The sequence below is a fragment of the Periophthalmus magnuspinnatus genome, chromosome 23 (assembly GCF_009829125.3).
Source record: "Periophthalmus magnuspinnatus isolate fPerMag1 chromosome 23, fPerMag1.2.pri, whole genome shotgun sequence".
Taxonomy (NCBI): Eukaryota; Metazoa; Chordata; class Actinopteri; order Gobiiformes; family Gobiidae; genus Periophthalmus; species Periophthalmus magnuspinnatus.
The window spans coordinates 20,052,552-20,065,446 of NC_047148.1; the positions used below are offsets into that span (position 1 = coordinate 20,052,552).

At 39.5% G+C, this 12,895-nt stretch overlaps 2 protein-coding genes and 2 non-coding genes across 7 annotated transcripts in view; 1 reads left to right on the forward strand and 3 right to left on the reverse strand.

Moving 5' to 3' along the window:
* rpl37 (ribosomal protein L37) overlaps positions 1-12,895 on the reverse strand; it is a 107,712-nt gene that overhangs the window by 252 nt on the left and 94,565 nt on the right. The window contains exons 1-3 of one of the 2 annotated variants that reach the window (XM_033989496.2): positions 2,009-2,098; positions 1,327-1,462; positions 1,160-1,244 (exon numbers count right to left, since the gene is read on the reverse strand). In XM_033989496.2, coding sequence (XP_033845387.1) covers positions 1,160-1,244; positions 1,327-1,462; positions 2,009-2,011 — 224 coding nt within the window. In that variant the 5' untranslated portion in view covers positions 2,012-2,098. Of the gene's footprint in view, positions 1-1,159; positions 1,245-1,326; positions 1,464-2,008; positions 2,099-12,895 lie in introns of those variants that run through there. The other variant, XM_055231446.1, reaches the window with a different exon arrangement.
* On the reverse strand, positions 138-218 carry LOC117392347 (small nucleolar RNA SNORD72). The gene has a single exon (XR_004543048.1). It is a non-coding gene; the product is annotated as a small nucleolar RNA SNORD72 (small nucleolar RNA).
* LOC117392348 (small nucleolar RNA SNORD72) lies at positions 1,534-1,610 on the reverse strand. Its single transcript, XR_004543049.1, has one exon. It is a non-coding gene; the product is annotated as a small nucleolar RNA SNORD72 (small nucleolar RNA).
* On the forward strand, positions 3,422-12,470 carry st8sia5 (ST8 alpha-N-acetyl-neuraminide alpha-2,8-sialyltransferase 5). 3 transcript variants are annotated; one of them, XM_033989969.2, is made up of 9 exons: positions 3,422-3,948; positions 6,029-6,136; positions 6,385-6,480; positions 8,044-8,136; positions 9,544-9,630; positions 9,705-9,849; positions 9,961-10,073; positions 10,164-10,256; positions 10,333-12,470. In XM_033989969.2, the coding sequence occupies exons 1-9, from the start codon at positions 3,803-3,805 to the stop codon at positions 10,793-10,795; spliced, it is 1,344 nt and encodes a 447-aa protein (XP_033845860.1). In that variant the 5' UTR covers positions 3,422-3,802; the 3' UTR covers positions 10,796-12,470. The 3 variants fall into 3 exon arrangements, with proteins under 3 accessions (XP_033845860.1, XP_033845861.1, XP_033845863.1); XM_033989970.2 differs by lacking the exon at positions 6,385-6,480; XM_033989972.2 differs by lacking the exons at positions 6,029-6,136; positions 6,385-6,480.

Below are 12,895 nucleotides of genomic sequence, written 5' to 3' on the forward strand. Positions count from 1 at the left end.
TACTTTTACAGGTCTCTACTTGATATACATTTCACATCCAAAATGGGCTTTAAATGCCCAAGTGGTTGACAGTCAACTGCTGTCACCCACCTACTCGTATCCAAACATATAGGAACGAATGTTACCAGTTGTCACAGGTCTTGTCTCAGATAAAAGGTTGAATCACAATTAAGTCATAAGTTCAGACATTTGTGTATTAAAATCATCACTGACAAGACTGGCCAATGCTGCTCGTGAAAGACAGCAACGTTCAAGACAAATTCTCTATAAATGCATTCAGCTTGTTCAAATTCAAAATACCAATTTTGATCTAGATTTTATCATAGATTGCATAGCCCAACTATTCCAGGATTTGTACTTCTGTAAAGAAGTCGCAGTAGAGAAAAAGTGAGGGAACAATTTGTAAGATGACCAGGCTTAATCTTATTCTTTATCTGTAGATAATCTGCAGTCAGGCACAAGTAAACAGTCTTGGGTCAATCACTCAATCTTAGGCCATACAAGAATCCTGCTGCAAGGCAAACACGAGTGACTCCAATGCACAACCATGGCAGCAACAAGTGACCACACCTCGACTTTTGGGGACAGAAAATGCAGGGTCGATAAACAGTATGTCGTACATCTTATCGAGAATGGACAATGTTATATCCTATAGAACCAACACAACAAATCCAATTAAACCGCAAGTCTAACGAAAACAAAATTGGTCAATATCAAGTGCTGGCCTTAATTTCCGCGGTCATCGAGCGAGACTCAAGAGGGTCTCATTAATGAGACCAGAGAATATACTTAACACTGTACCCCCTGATTTAAGGTAGGCTCAAAGGGCCTTTTAGTTTTAATAAACATACAACAGGTCTTTAAAATCTGCGATTGTAGTTCTGTGAAAACATTTACATGAAAGTGTATTTACCACAAAATATCATGTGAAAAATCAATTAACTCAAGAAGACACTGAAATGCATGGCAAGTTAAACAGTCCAATAAAACTGCAATAGTTTGACTGGGTCTTTAAAAAGTCTGATTAATAGTCTATTAATTACTAAAACTATTGTGGTACTTTTGAGTATAGTTTCCTTTATTACATCATTTTGAAATTTGATGCATTCTTAACAGTATTTAGCTGTACAGAAGCATAGATTTTACATGTAGGTTATACCTGAATCTCCGGTAGACAACCTTCATGTGCCTCAGACGGCCAGTGCCAGTGGTGTTTCTCCTCTTAGCCTTGGCACTCCAGTTATCTGCCCAATAAAAACAAAGCATGGTTTCAGAACACATGGAAATCTTGCCTATATAAAATTAGGCTTCATTATGTTCACTTACATTTTCTCTTGCGCTTCTCAGGGTAGCCACACTTCCCGCATGAAGACTTCTGCAGGTGGTAGGCTTTGGCCCCGCACCGACGGCACAAAGTGTGCGTCTTGTTTCGGCGCTTTCCAAAGGATGATGTTCCCTTAGTCTATGGAAAAGGAATCATGTCAGGGCAACGTTTAACACACAGAGAATACGGCAACTACATTTGTTCAAAAAGTCTTGACTCAGTAAAAAAGCGGAATCAGAATAAAGTCATAAGTTCAGACATTTTATATTAAAATCATCGTCAAGACTGAGAATGGTACACAAACCGGATGGTACTATAAGACCGGCTATGCTAACAGCTAACATCCAATAGCTAGCCATTTAAGAATGACCAAGTCTAAAACAAAATCTACCTTAAAGAGAATTTAATTACATGGTACAAGTCTGTTAATGTGACATTTTTCTCTACAATCCCCACATTCAGTTTACAGAATCGTGGTTCACGGAAACCTACAGCATGACAGCAACACAGGCTAACTGTGTGAAAAGCTCAACTATGAGCAATAATCCTGCATTTTCAGAAAAAAATATATTAATCAATGGATGGCAACAAATATCCGCATCCCATTATGAAGCACGTTATGTCAGGGGAATAATGGATTAAGCTGATGTTATGAGATTTTGGCAGATCATTCAGCAAACATACCATCTCGTCCGGTGGCTAGGGGGAAAGAGACCGGAAGTCAGTGTGTGCCACATGAAATAACATCCGTGTGTGCAACGTTAAATAGTAACCCCGTCCTAGGCCTTAAGCATATTTATAAATACAGTAACTTAGACCTAACATTAAATAGTGATGCGATATACTTCATTGTCTTTGGATTTACATAGTTTAATAGTAAAATATTATTGGGTGATTGGCTCACATATTTAATCAAAGGAAATAATATTTTTATTATAAAATATCATTCCAATTACATTCAAAATAAGTATATGTTAAAGAGATGCCTAGTTTTTCTTTATAAACCTATTGTTCCAATAAACAGCTAAGTCTAATAAAACGGTCACGCACTCGCGCAGAAGCGCGCGCGTGTTCCAGTCAGAGCTCATGGATTTGTTGTTGTATTTGTGCATTTACCGTCAGCACAACGTATTGCTGGGGCAGTTATGTATCATTTGAAGGAACTCAGGTTGAGAAGGTTTTGTGTTTTTGTTACAAGTCTATCCAGTTATTTTCACCGTAGTCCTGTTACTGAGTGACCAAACACGCACAGTTAAGTTTGATCGGCTTTCCCATTGACAAACACAGTGCAGCGCGCACACGTCCTGCTGGAGCTGCAGGTGCGGTCTCCTGTGGCTTTGGTTTGGTGAGGGCACGAACGTAAACGCTGAAGCGTTAGCTTTGTTTTGGAAGCATGTCAGCTCAACATTTAAGTTCCCATAAATGTAAATACCACGGTTTATCACAAGATCACAGCGTTTGGCGAAAAATAATTATTTTATGTTTTAATTGCTTTTTGCCATCTTGTTTCCCTGACTCTGCGCTCTCTCTTGTCCAATCATCTTGTTTGGTCTTTAACCACACCTGGAGCCGTGCCATACCGGCCCCAGACCCCGGTTGGAGCTAGTACCCTCCAGGGACCGCCTCGGACCCCTCAAACGGGCTTCGAGGCTCTAAAGTGAACCAGGGGAAAATAGGCTATGGTCCCAAGTTACCCAGATTATAATAGACTGCCCTTAAGCAGAGACAAAGTACCCCTAAGCCGAAACAAAATATCCCTAAGCAGAGACAAACCAACCAAACGTCCTGCCATTGAGTGAATTTTTCCAAACATTCCAAAAATCAACGAAAAATATAATTTAAAACAAGACACACGTTTGAGGGGCCTTCACAAACCTCTTCCTTCTCCAATGGGCCTTATGCGCATAAAGGGAAAGCTCTGCTAGGCTGGAGAGCCAAGGCGTTTATGAACGGTGGCATGCGCTGCCTAGTTTAATATAAACCCTCTGTTTCGTTTCGGACACCCTGACCTTGTATTTGGCTGAGTAAGGAGCATCTGTGGTGCACAGCGCGCCCCTGGCGCCAGACTGAGAAAAGACGCGTCCTCCGCCTCTCTCTGTGAAACAGGCGCAGATTTGAGATGATGAACATGATCCGTGTTTATTTGCTCGGGCGAATCGGTGAACCAACAGTATTTTATTTTTAAGATACACTATTTCGTCGGAATCTGCGCTTATTGTTGATGTACAAAGCCGGGCGCGTCTAGTGCGCGTCTTTTTTTGGATTTTTGAAATCATTCACTCGAGCAGTGTGGATGCCATTGTTTTTGTTGTAGCCCACTCGTTTTTAGGGTTTATTCTGGCCACAAAGATGCCGTGGTCAAAGGACAGTGAACGCTTGTAGATGAACAATGGCGTGTCAAGTGGTTAGAGGAAACTTGCGCTTCTGGTCCTGAATGCAGCGGAGAGACACCGCGCAGGGTGTCATCGACAGCCGTGGATGCTGCGCCGCAGAATGGGATACGCCGACCCATCGTCGGGTAAAGACATACTCGGCAATAGGTCTCTTTGTTTTATATTTATTTGCGCATTTGGGCTCGTCACACTGTTGCAGCAGATACTTTATGGAAAAAACTACATTAAAAGGTAAGTGTGGAATCTTCGTCTGTAGTTTTGATGGAGTCAGAGTGTAGGCCAAATGGTAAAATTTAAACCCACTAAGCACCGACACAAATCTCTCTAAGCAGTGATTCATTTAGTCTAAATAGGAGCAAACTGGCACCAATGTATGGCGAACATAGGCTACGCTTCGGTGGCTGAAAAAAACGGCAATAACCATCCATTTTTCCAGTAACATAGAAACCGTTTTCATTGGATTTATTTTCTGATATTTTTACAAAGATGAAGCATCACATTCACACCATACACAGTGCATCTGCTGTGTATGGTTATTATTTCTCTTTGTTTCCCCAATGATCTTTATTTGATTTTATGTTTCAGCTTTCTCGACTGGTCCTAGCCTACATCTTACAAGGCATCCAATCACCACAAATAGGCAAAATCTAGCTCATCATGTGTCAGATGATGTGTATTTCTTCACCAACTTCAAACGATTCATTTTGAACCAGGCTACACTGGGTTAAGACAAGGCAGAGCCATGTTTTATAACACGCCTGAGAAATACTCCAGTAGTACTGTACAAATGGCTGATATATTAGGCTTCTTTTATTTGCAGACCCCTCCCTTTACACTTGGAGACAAATTTCAGTGTGAGACGAGCAGATGTTGAGAAGCTGGACTTATTTTATTTTATTTTTTTAATGAACAACAAACCAGTGACTTGTGAAGGATGTTTCCCCACAACCAGATTATTTACACACAGCACATATATGGTTCCTTGACATACATGTGCTGCAATGTTGAATTCTTCATAACCCCCTCACCTTTGACATTTCGCTGGGGTGAATATTGACAACACATTCATGGCATCCAGAGAGAAGATGCATGAATTCAGACACCTCCACAAGCGCTTCTCCTCCAAGCGCTCATCCTAGGACCAAAAGGCGAACAAGCCATACGAGACAGATCAGCAGTTCTATGGCAGCCATTTTGCTACAGTCTGTGGGCACACACAGCACAACTGAGAGAAAAAGATGATGGGAGTGAAATACTCCCTACTAGTGTGTATGGATATGCTGCTATGTGATATTGAATTCAGCCATGCGACACAAATGCGCTGTGAACTACTGTACTGTGCTGCATTACATAAATATTTCATGTAATTTCAATAAACAGTATAAGCCTGCAGTTTCTTACACAATGTTTTCCAAATGGAAAAATGTGGAACTACCTGAGTGCGTGACCCACTTTGGCAGAGAAACACCTTTTACTTTAATAAGTGCATTTGTGCCTCCCAAGTTATCTAATGAGTTCGACCCTCTGCTCACTGCTGTGAGCTGCTGCTGATTTAGATTCACACCCACAGAATCATTTTATACCTAAGAGTTTCCAGTTTTGCGCCTGTCCAGCTTTAGTCCTGGTTAGGTCCTGATCTAGTCCATGTTTAATCCAGGTTTAGTGCCAGTTTTGATATGGTGTGTGTGCAAGTGTGAATCCACCCAAATAAATAAATAATAACTGTGATTTGAATTATTCCTCTATTCAAACTGAAAATACAAATAGCTGTTGTAGCAAAACACAATATAAAAAAAAATAAAATTCAATTCATTCAAAATTAATTAATCTTATTTCCCTCTCTGCCCCCATTAAAGACGTTAACAGCCAAATTCCATTTTTGATTGACAGAGATTTTCCATTTACATTAAGACAATAAATGTATTAGGCCCTAAAACCTCGATATAGTCCCTCTAAATGGGCATCCAATCAACTCCAGTACATTCATTACACCGAAATCTCATTGACGTTTAACACTCCCCCGCCAATATAACAGAGTGTAGGCCAAAATATTTGGATCTCACTTGGGATGGTGGCACTAGTCCAGTCTAGCGTAAACCATAATAATGAACAGATACAACTGCACCAATTGAACTATAGCAACAAACTGATAATTCATTTAGACTATATTTCTTGTTATATGTGAGTGTTTCTTGAGCCAAAATGCCGGTCCCCTGGATGTATAAAGCATGCATGTGTGAGTGAGCTGCTGTTTGACAAATGCACACAAAGAACAATAAATCCCAAATAAACTGACTGATTTTCTTACTAGTGCGCAACAGTTTAGCCGACTCAAAGGGGACGAGGCAGGAAATTGGACGGGTCCAGTTAATTTCTCGGACGATGGATCTCTGAAGCCGGCCAGAAATGGAAGGAAAAGGTATCTTTCCAGTGTGATTGACTGCACAACACCTCTGAGAAAAGGGAGATAAAGAGTTAGTGACAAAACTTTCCAGTCCTGCATGTTGTGTGTGGACTGGGCAACTGGTAATGGCTTTTGAAATGATATAAAAAAGCACTTAGCATCTTTTACTATTGTTTCTTTTTTAGGTTAACATGAGTGGTGAATGTCACAGGACTCCATCACAATAACTTTAACTCTAATATTACCTGTCTGCATGTTGACAGATGTTTCCGTCAGAATTTTCAGCCAGATTCTCAGATCTCCGTAATAGTCACACCCTGCCTAGCTGATATTAAGAAGAAAAAAAAACGCTCTTCCAGGTAGGCCTCCCTGAAGGCATTTTTTTTTAGTACTTTCACAAAAACCGAGAATGCCTCTTTCTTTTTCATTAGTCTGAAAGGTATAAACTCTCATATTTTTTCAGTGGTGGTTGTACTTCAGATTTGCTCTTGCATGTTGTCTGATCCCGTCCACCTTGACCTCAGATACCCTAAATCCCATTTCCTCTTTCAGAAGCTGCTTTTGTACTGGCTTCTCCCCTGTGTCCCATCCAGCACCATCTCCAAATGCCTTGTTGTTCTCAGCCTGTGTTCCATATGTTCCGCACAGCCTGTGTGTATGCCATGTACATAGTGTGGACTCGTCTCTCTGCTTATCCCTACCTACCCTTCTCACATCTGCATTGTCTCTCTCTGCGACCCGGAAAGAGTTTCGATTCACTGCAATTTTCAAACTGAGAAGACAGGGTTGCCCCAACAAATCACCGAATGCTGTCAACACTGAGCATGTCAACACTTGTATGGTAAAAAAGCAGGCTCCTTAGCAGTCCTTTCAAGCAGCATTGTACTTTAAACATACTAATTCACAGAGATGAAGATATTTCAGCAAGCAATCCTGACTTGACTGACTTTCAAAAGCAAATCCTTGCAAAGGTTGAACCCTTTTTGCTAAACAAACACGTCCAAGACAGATGATCCTCATCAGAAATACACTGCATCATCAGGTGGATGTAGACAACCAGTTTCATCATTTGTACAGCTTCATCCCAGCATCTTGTTCCTTTTATGCATCCTTACATTGTACTTGCTTGTTGTGTTTTTATCATTATTATTTTATTTGATGTTATGGGACTTTAAAGCCACGAGTACCATGTTATTTACTTTATTTTATCATTGCACTTCTTCATGTTACTTCCACAAAATACTGTAAACCTGTATCATTCATTTCAAATAAGCAGTCAGTTCCTAATGGGAGTGTTTATATTTCAGTTGACTCCGTGGGGCAATTAGAGTAATTAAGCACATTAAGTTAATAACTAATCTATTGTTTTATATAAACATCACAATATTATTATATTATATTTAACACGTGGACTGTGAATCTCTGATCTCTAAAAGTAAATGTTTTTTCCTCCAAAGAAGTCTGATTGAAATGTAAATGTCTCGTTTTAAGATATGATCAACACAACTGCAAAAAATAGAAGATTCATGAATAGGCACACAGTAATAATGTCTAACAAGTCACAGTTTTGTGCTGTGTAAACAGAAATAGACACTCAGAAGATATCAAATTTGAAAATGAATCGAAAAGTATGCCGATTTTAGCACATTTATACTGCTCATTATACTAAAATGTACCACAATCTGCACATGTCCAGAAAACCACACTACTCTGCACCAAACACTCACTTCTATCATTTGCCATTCCACAGACGGCAAGCGTGATATAAGTATTTCATGAAGTCAAACCACAAGCATTTGAAGTGCTTTCTAATGTTGTCTTTTAATGTGCCTTTAAATGTTCTCAATGCAGTCAACAAATGATTTTGCTGCTGCTGTTTTGGACTCACCCCATCCAGACAATGACTGTATGTATCTCACCAGGTATCTGGAGAATTATGAAGGCTCCTTCGAATACAACTCCACTGCATGCAGGGAGCTTAGACAAGAGATTATGGATGTCAAAGTCCTGACAATGTGAGTCTTTGTTTTACACAGTGGATTCAGAAGAAGATTGGGGGAAGACTGGGTTTGTTTAACTATATTAGAACAATATTAGAATATGTAATTCAGGGGTGGGCAATATGCCAAATCATTTATGTCCAGATTTTCTTGGATCATTAGGTTTTTATCATGATTCATGTACCATTTGTATTTAAGAGGTAAATAAAATCTTCTTTAGAAACGTCACTGTAATTGGTTAAATCCACCTGTCACTCACAGATGGTGTCCCTGAGGCAGACCAACAGATGAAGTGGATGTGGAAAAGTGTGAACATAGAGCTTAGCTTCATACAACAGAAATTAAATTATGAAAGCACAATATGACCATTTCAGTAAAATAGCATATCATCACCGGGATCAGATCAGGATTTGAGTTTTATCATTATATTGTCCAACTTCAGCTTGACACAATCTCCTCTCCTGCTCAGGCTTGTCTCTCGGACCACCGCTGGCTTGTAATATTTCTAAATTTTAAGACGTGTACGTTTGAGTCACAGGCACATGAGGCACATGAGGCACAAAGTGACTTGGGCTTTGTGTTGTAGATTACTAATGGTCAGCAGTTCTGGACACACTGACTGAAAATGCACAGTAATATGAACAATGTTCAGTGACCTTTAGTTTGTCTGTCAGTCCTGACACTTGATGAAGCGTTGTGAAATGCGAGAAAACAGCACTATGCCAGCAGTCATGAAGCCATGAGGCCTCCCTTTCCACTCATAACGTCATTTGAAGGACATCTATTTACAGACACGCTCGTTAAAGTCACAGCCACTTTCAGGCTCTTGTGATGTACAAGTGGTGCAAGTAGAAAATGCTAATAAGGTCCACAAGAGCATTTAGGGATGTTAGAGACAGCAAAGGCCAGACTATTTCACTGAGCGAGGAGGGGCACAGGGCTCAGGGGAAACAGGGACAGGCCAAACCTTTAAGTTTTAAAGGGGCACTATGTAACTTTTCTGAGAGAGGGTTCGGTTGTCATGGAGAAGTTATTACTTTGCCCCGGATTTTCCATAGTATTACATTTAGCTTATCTATCTCCATGGAGACAAAGAGGTGATGCCTCCAGGCCAAGTTGACAAGAATGTTTCAGGACATACTGTGGAACATCACAACAGAAATAACAATAACAACATGGAAACACGGTGCACCTTTAAGCAGAAGTGGATTTGATAAAAGAAACACATTAAATAATTCAGGGAAACATGCTCACGCCAGTTTGTGTGTTTTTGTTTTTTTGTTTTTTGCTTTACTTTTTTCATATTATGGCTTGGTGTGTTTACGTTTTATGAATAAAATTAAATTGCACTCGTGGCTGCCCCAAGTTAAACACGCCCCTGATAACCAACAGTATTGTACAAGTGACTTTGTGTTTTGCCAGGGTGAAAACCTCTGAGCTGTTTGAGAGGTGGAGAAACCTTCAAGTGTGTAGATGGGACCAGAGCAAAGAGGAGACCAGTAACTTCAAGTAAGATGCCACAACTGTAATACATATTAACATTTAACTATAGTTACAATGTATGCTCATCTCCTCTCTGAAAGGATGTCCTTGTCACGCTGCTGCAATGCTCCGTCCTTTCTGTTCACCACAAAGAGAAACACTCCAGCAGGGACCAAACTGAGGTACGAGGTGGACACCAGTGGAATCCTGCCCATTACCACCGAAATCTTCAAAATGTTTCCAGATGTGAGTTCTAGTGAAAAGCAGATACCAGTTTTTAAAAATATATATATTATCCAGTCAATTACTAGACTTGACCAGACATTTGAAGTAGTTTTAATTACTTTTGTGTTTCAGGACATGCCTTATTCCAAATCACAGTATAAGAAATGTGCTGTCATAGGAAATGGTGGCATTATTAAGAACAGCAAATGCGGGAAAGAAATTGACTCTGCTGATTTTGTCTTTAGGTAGCGTAAAACAATCTGACATGTTATATTTTACGTTACTATTGCTATACGCTCTAAAGTCAATGTTGCATGATTGTTGGTTATTTGTAGATGTAATATTCCACCCATTAATGACAAGTACGCAACTGATGTGGGAACTAAAACAGACCTGGTTACCATAAATCCAAGCATTATCACAGAAAGGTATCGTAAACATGATTCATCTACTTGTCATTCCACTATGCTCTATGTTCTTGTCTGAAAGCTGTTTTGTTTACAGGTTTCAAAAGCTGGAGAAATGGCGTCGACCGTTTTACCAAGTTCTTCAAAACTACGAGAACTCCTCCGTCGTCCTGCCGGCGTTCTACAACACCCGCAACACCGATGTATCTTTCCGAGTTAAGTACATGCTAGACGACTTTGATTCTCAGAGAGGTGTGTTTTTTTTCCACCCACAGTACCTGCTCAATGTGCAGCGCTTTTGGGCTGTGCAGGGGGTCAGGGCCAAAAGGCTGAGCAGTGGTCTGATGCTGGTCACGGCGGCCTTGGAGATGTGTGAAGAGGTGCATCTCTATGGTTTCTGGGCATTTCCGATGAATCCTTCGGGCATCTTTATCACGCACCATTACTATGACAATGTCAAGCCACGGCCGGGCTTCCATGCAATGCCTCATGAGATTTTCAATTTTATCCACATGCATACACGTGGGATTATCAATCTACACACTGGGGCCTGCATGTGATTCCATGTATTGCTGATTTGACACGTTATTGCTCATGGTAACTTGCTTGCTTATTCCACCTTTTTGTATATCATACTGATTTGGTAAGCTTCTGGATCATATGAGGCTTACCTCTAGTGGAAGAAGTGTTCTCATAGTGATGTTGTTTCTGTGATACATGTTTTTTTGTGGCTCTGCTCTACAGATTGTTTTACACTATGGTGCACAGAAAATTACACTGATTTGGGGCCATAGTGGGTGTCCTCTATTGCCTGGGATCCAGAACACACACTTCTTCAATACTTTATGTGATGTGAGTCTGGTCATCAGAGAATCTCCCTGTTTTCAAATGGGCACGGTCCATCTGTATTGGAAATAATAAAAGAAAAAAAAATACCACAGGGGCTGAAAAACATCACAGATTTCTGCAGAATGATTGAGTAAACTCTGTTAATCTGACGTGAGATAAATGTGATTTTATTTGAAAATCATCGGTGACCAATGAGCTCCTTCGTTTCACATGTGTCAGTGAAAAAAACAAATTTGATTGGATGATAATGTTTGACCAGGGTTTAGAGGCAGCGGAGAACTGCTATCAGTCTGTGTAAAACATACAGAGATATTTCATTCTGGATTTGCCAGGCAATGTCCTCTACCCACTCATCCCATTCATTTCTTTCTGTCTGTGGCAGCTTTAAATGTTGTGACAAACTGGAGTCATAAAAAGCTAAAAAGAAATTAGAATAGACATGGTATACTTTTTAATGTAAAATAATAATAACAGTATTTTTAAAACGTGCCTATTTTCAAAGGCAAATTTTGTTTGAATGTTTTTCTGGTGTTTTGAGTGAAGAATTGGAAACATCTATGTTGCAATTTGAACCTGGCTCGTAGTTTCCAATGGCACAAATTTGATAAAACTGTTCCTGTTATTTACAGTATGTTTAAAAGCAACATAGCACTGTTGAGCGACCCAGCCTCTATCTGTCTTAAGCCATACTGCCTTATAAACTGTAACAGCAGTCCACAAAAATAAGATGCAATTCACCCATGTATACTGCTTATATAATTGACAAATGAAATGATTTGGCCCAGTCTAAAGGAACATTATGGGTAGTTTTCTGACAACTTCCTTCACATGTGATGCTCTGCATGATGTTGCTCAGTACTTAGCATTGTGCCTGCCCGCTTTAGTACCCATTACACTATGTTTACATTTGACAAGCCTTTAGCTAATGTTGATTTGTATTGACAGAGTATGATGGATAATTTGTTTGTTAATGAAAGATGAAAATGTAATGATATGTTTAAAAACCTTGATATGAGAATGAAAATGAGTGCTTTTCCCAGACCTTTTGCTATTGCTCTGTTCCCCATGACGGCAAGTCTGATTTTGCACTGTAAAAAAGCATTGCACCTATGAGCCCTGATGTTCTAAAGATAATTTTATTTTGCTAATTATTTTATGTAAGCTTTCTTGAATTTCTTTGCTTTAATTTATGAATGATATTTCTAAATATTATTTGATGTTACTTTTTTACTGACAGTATGTATATCTGAGATCCACTGTTACTTATATGCTGAAGCATCTGAAAAAAAAGAAAATAGGTTTGTGTAAGTTACATAATGGATCAAGTGTTTTTAAACTCTCAACTTTCTTTATGTTTGTAAATAAAATTCTTAGGGTATATTCACACAGATCTGTCCTGTAGTGTTTGTTCAAAATGGTGATTTACATAAACCTTCACCTCTATTATATACTTAAATGTATGTAAATATCATGTTATGTTATTTTGTTATCACTGACATGGAATAACTCTAAACGTGAGGTCTGACACAGCCATCTGCAGGTCCTTTGACATTGAAAATATAGACATGCCCCTTCTCTGGGCTGTCTTCTGATTTCGTCGAGGTCTTGTAATAAGCCTAATGGCATTAATGGGCCCAGAGCCAAGACTCAGTGTGACAGCAGGAGACACACTCTACAGAAAGAGATCATGAACGAACACAAAACAAGCATAACTGCACAAAGATTCAAGAAACACTTGTCTATATGGCTACGTTTTGCTACTAAACTAGAGCATAGTTATGTAATAATTAGGAGAAAGATGCAGGAGGACT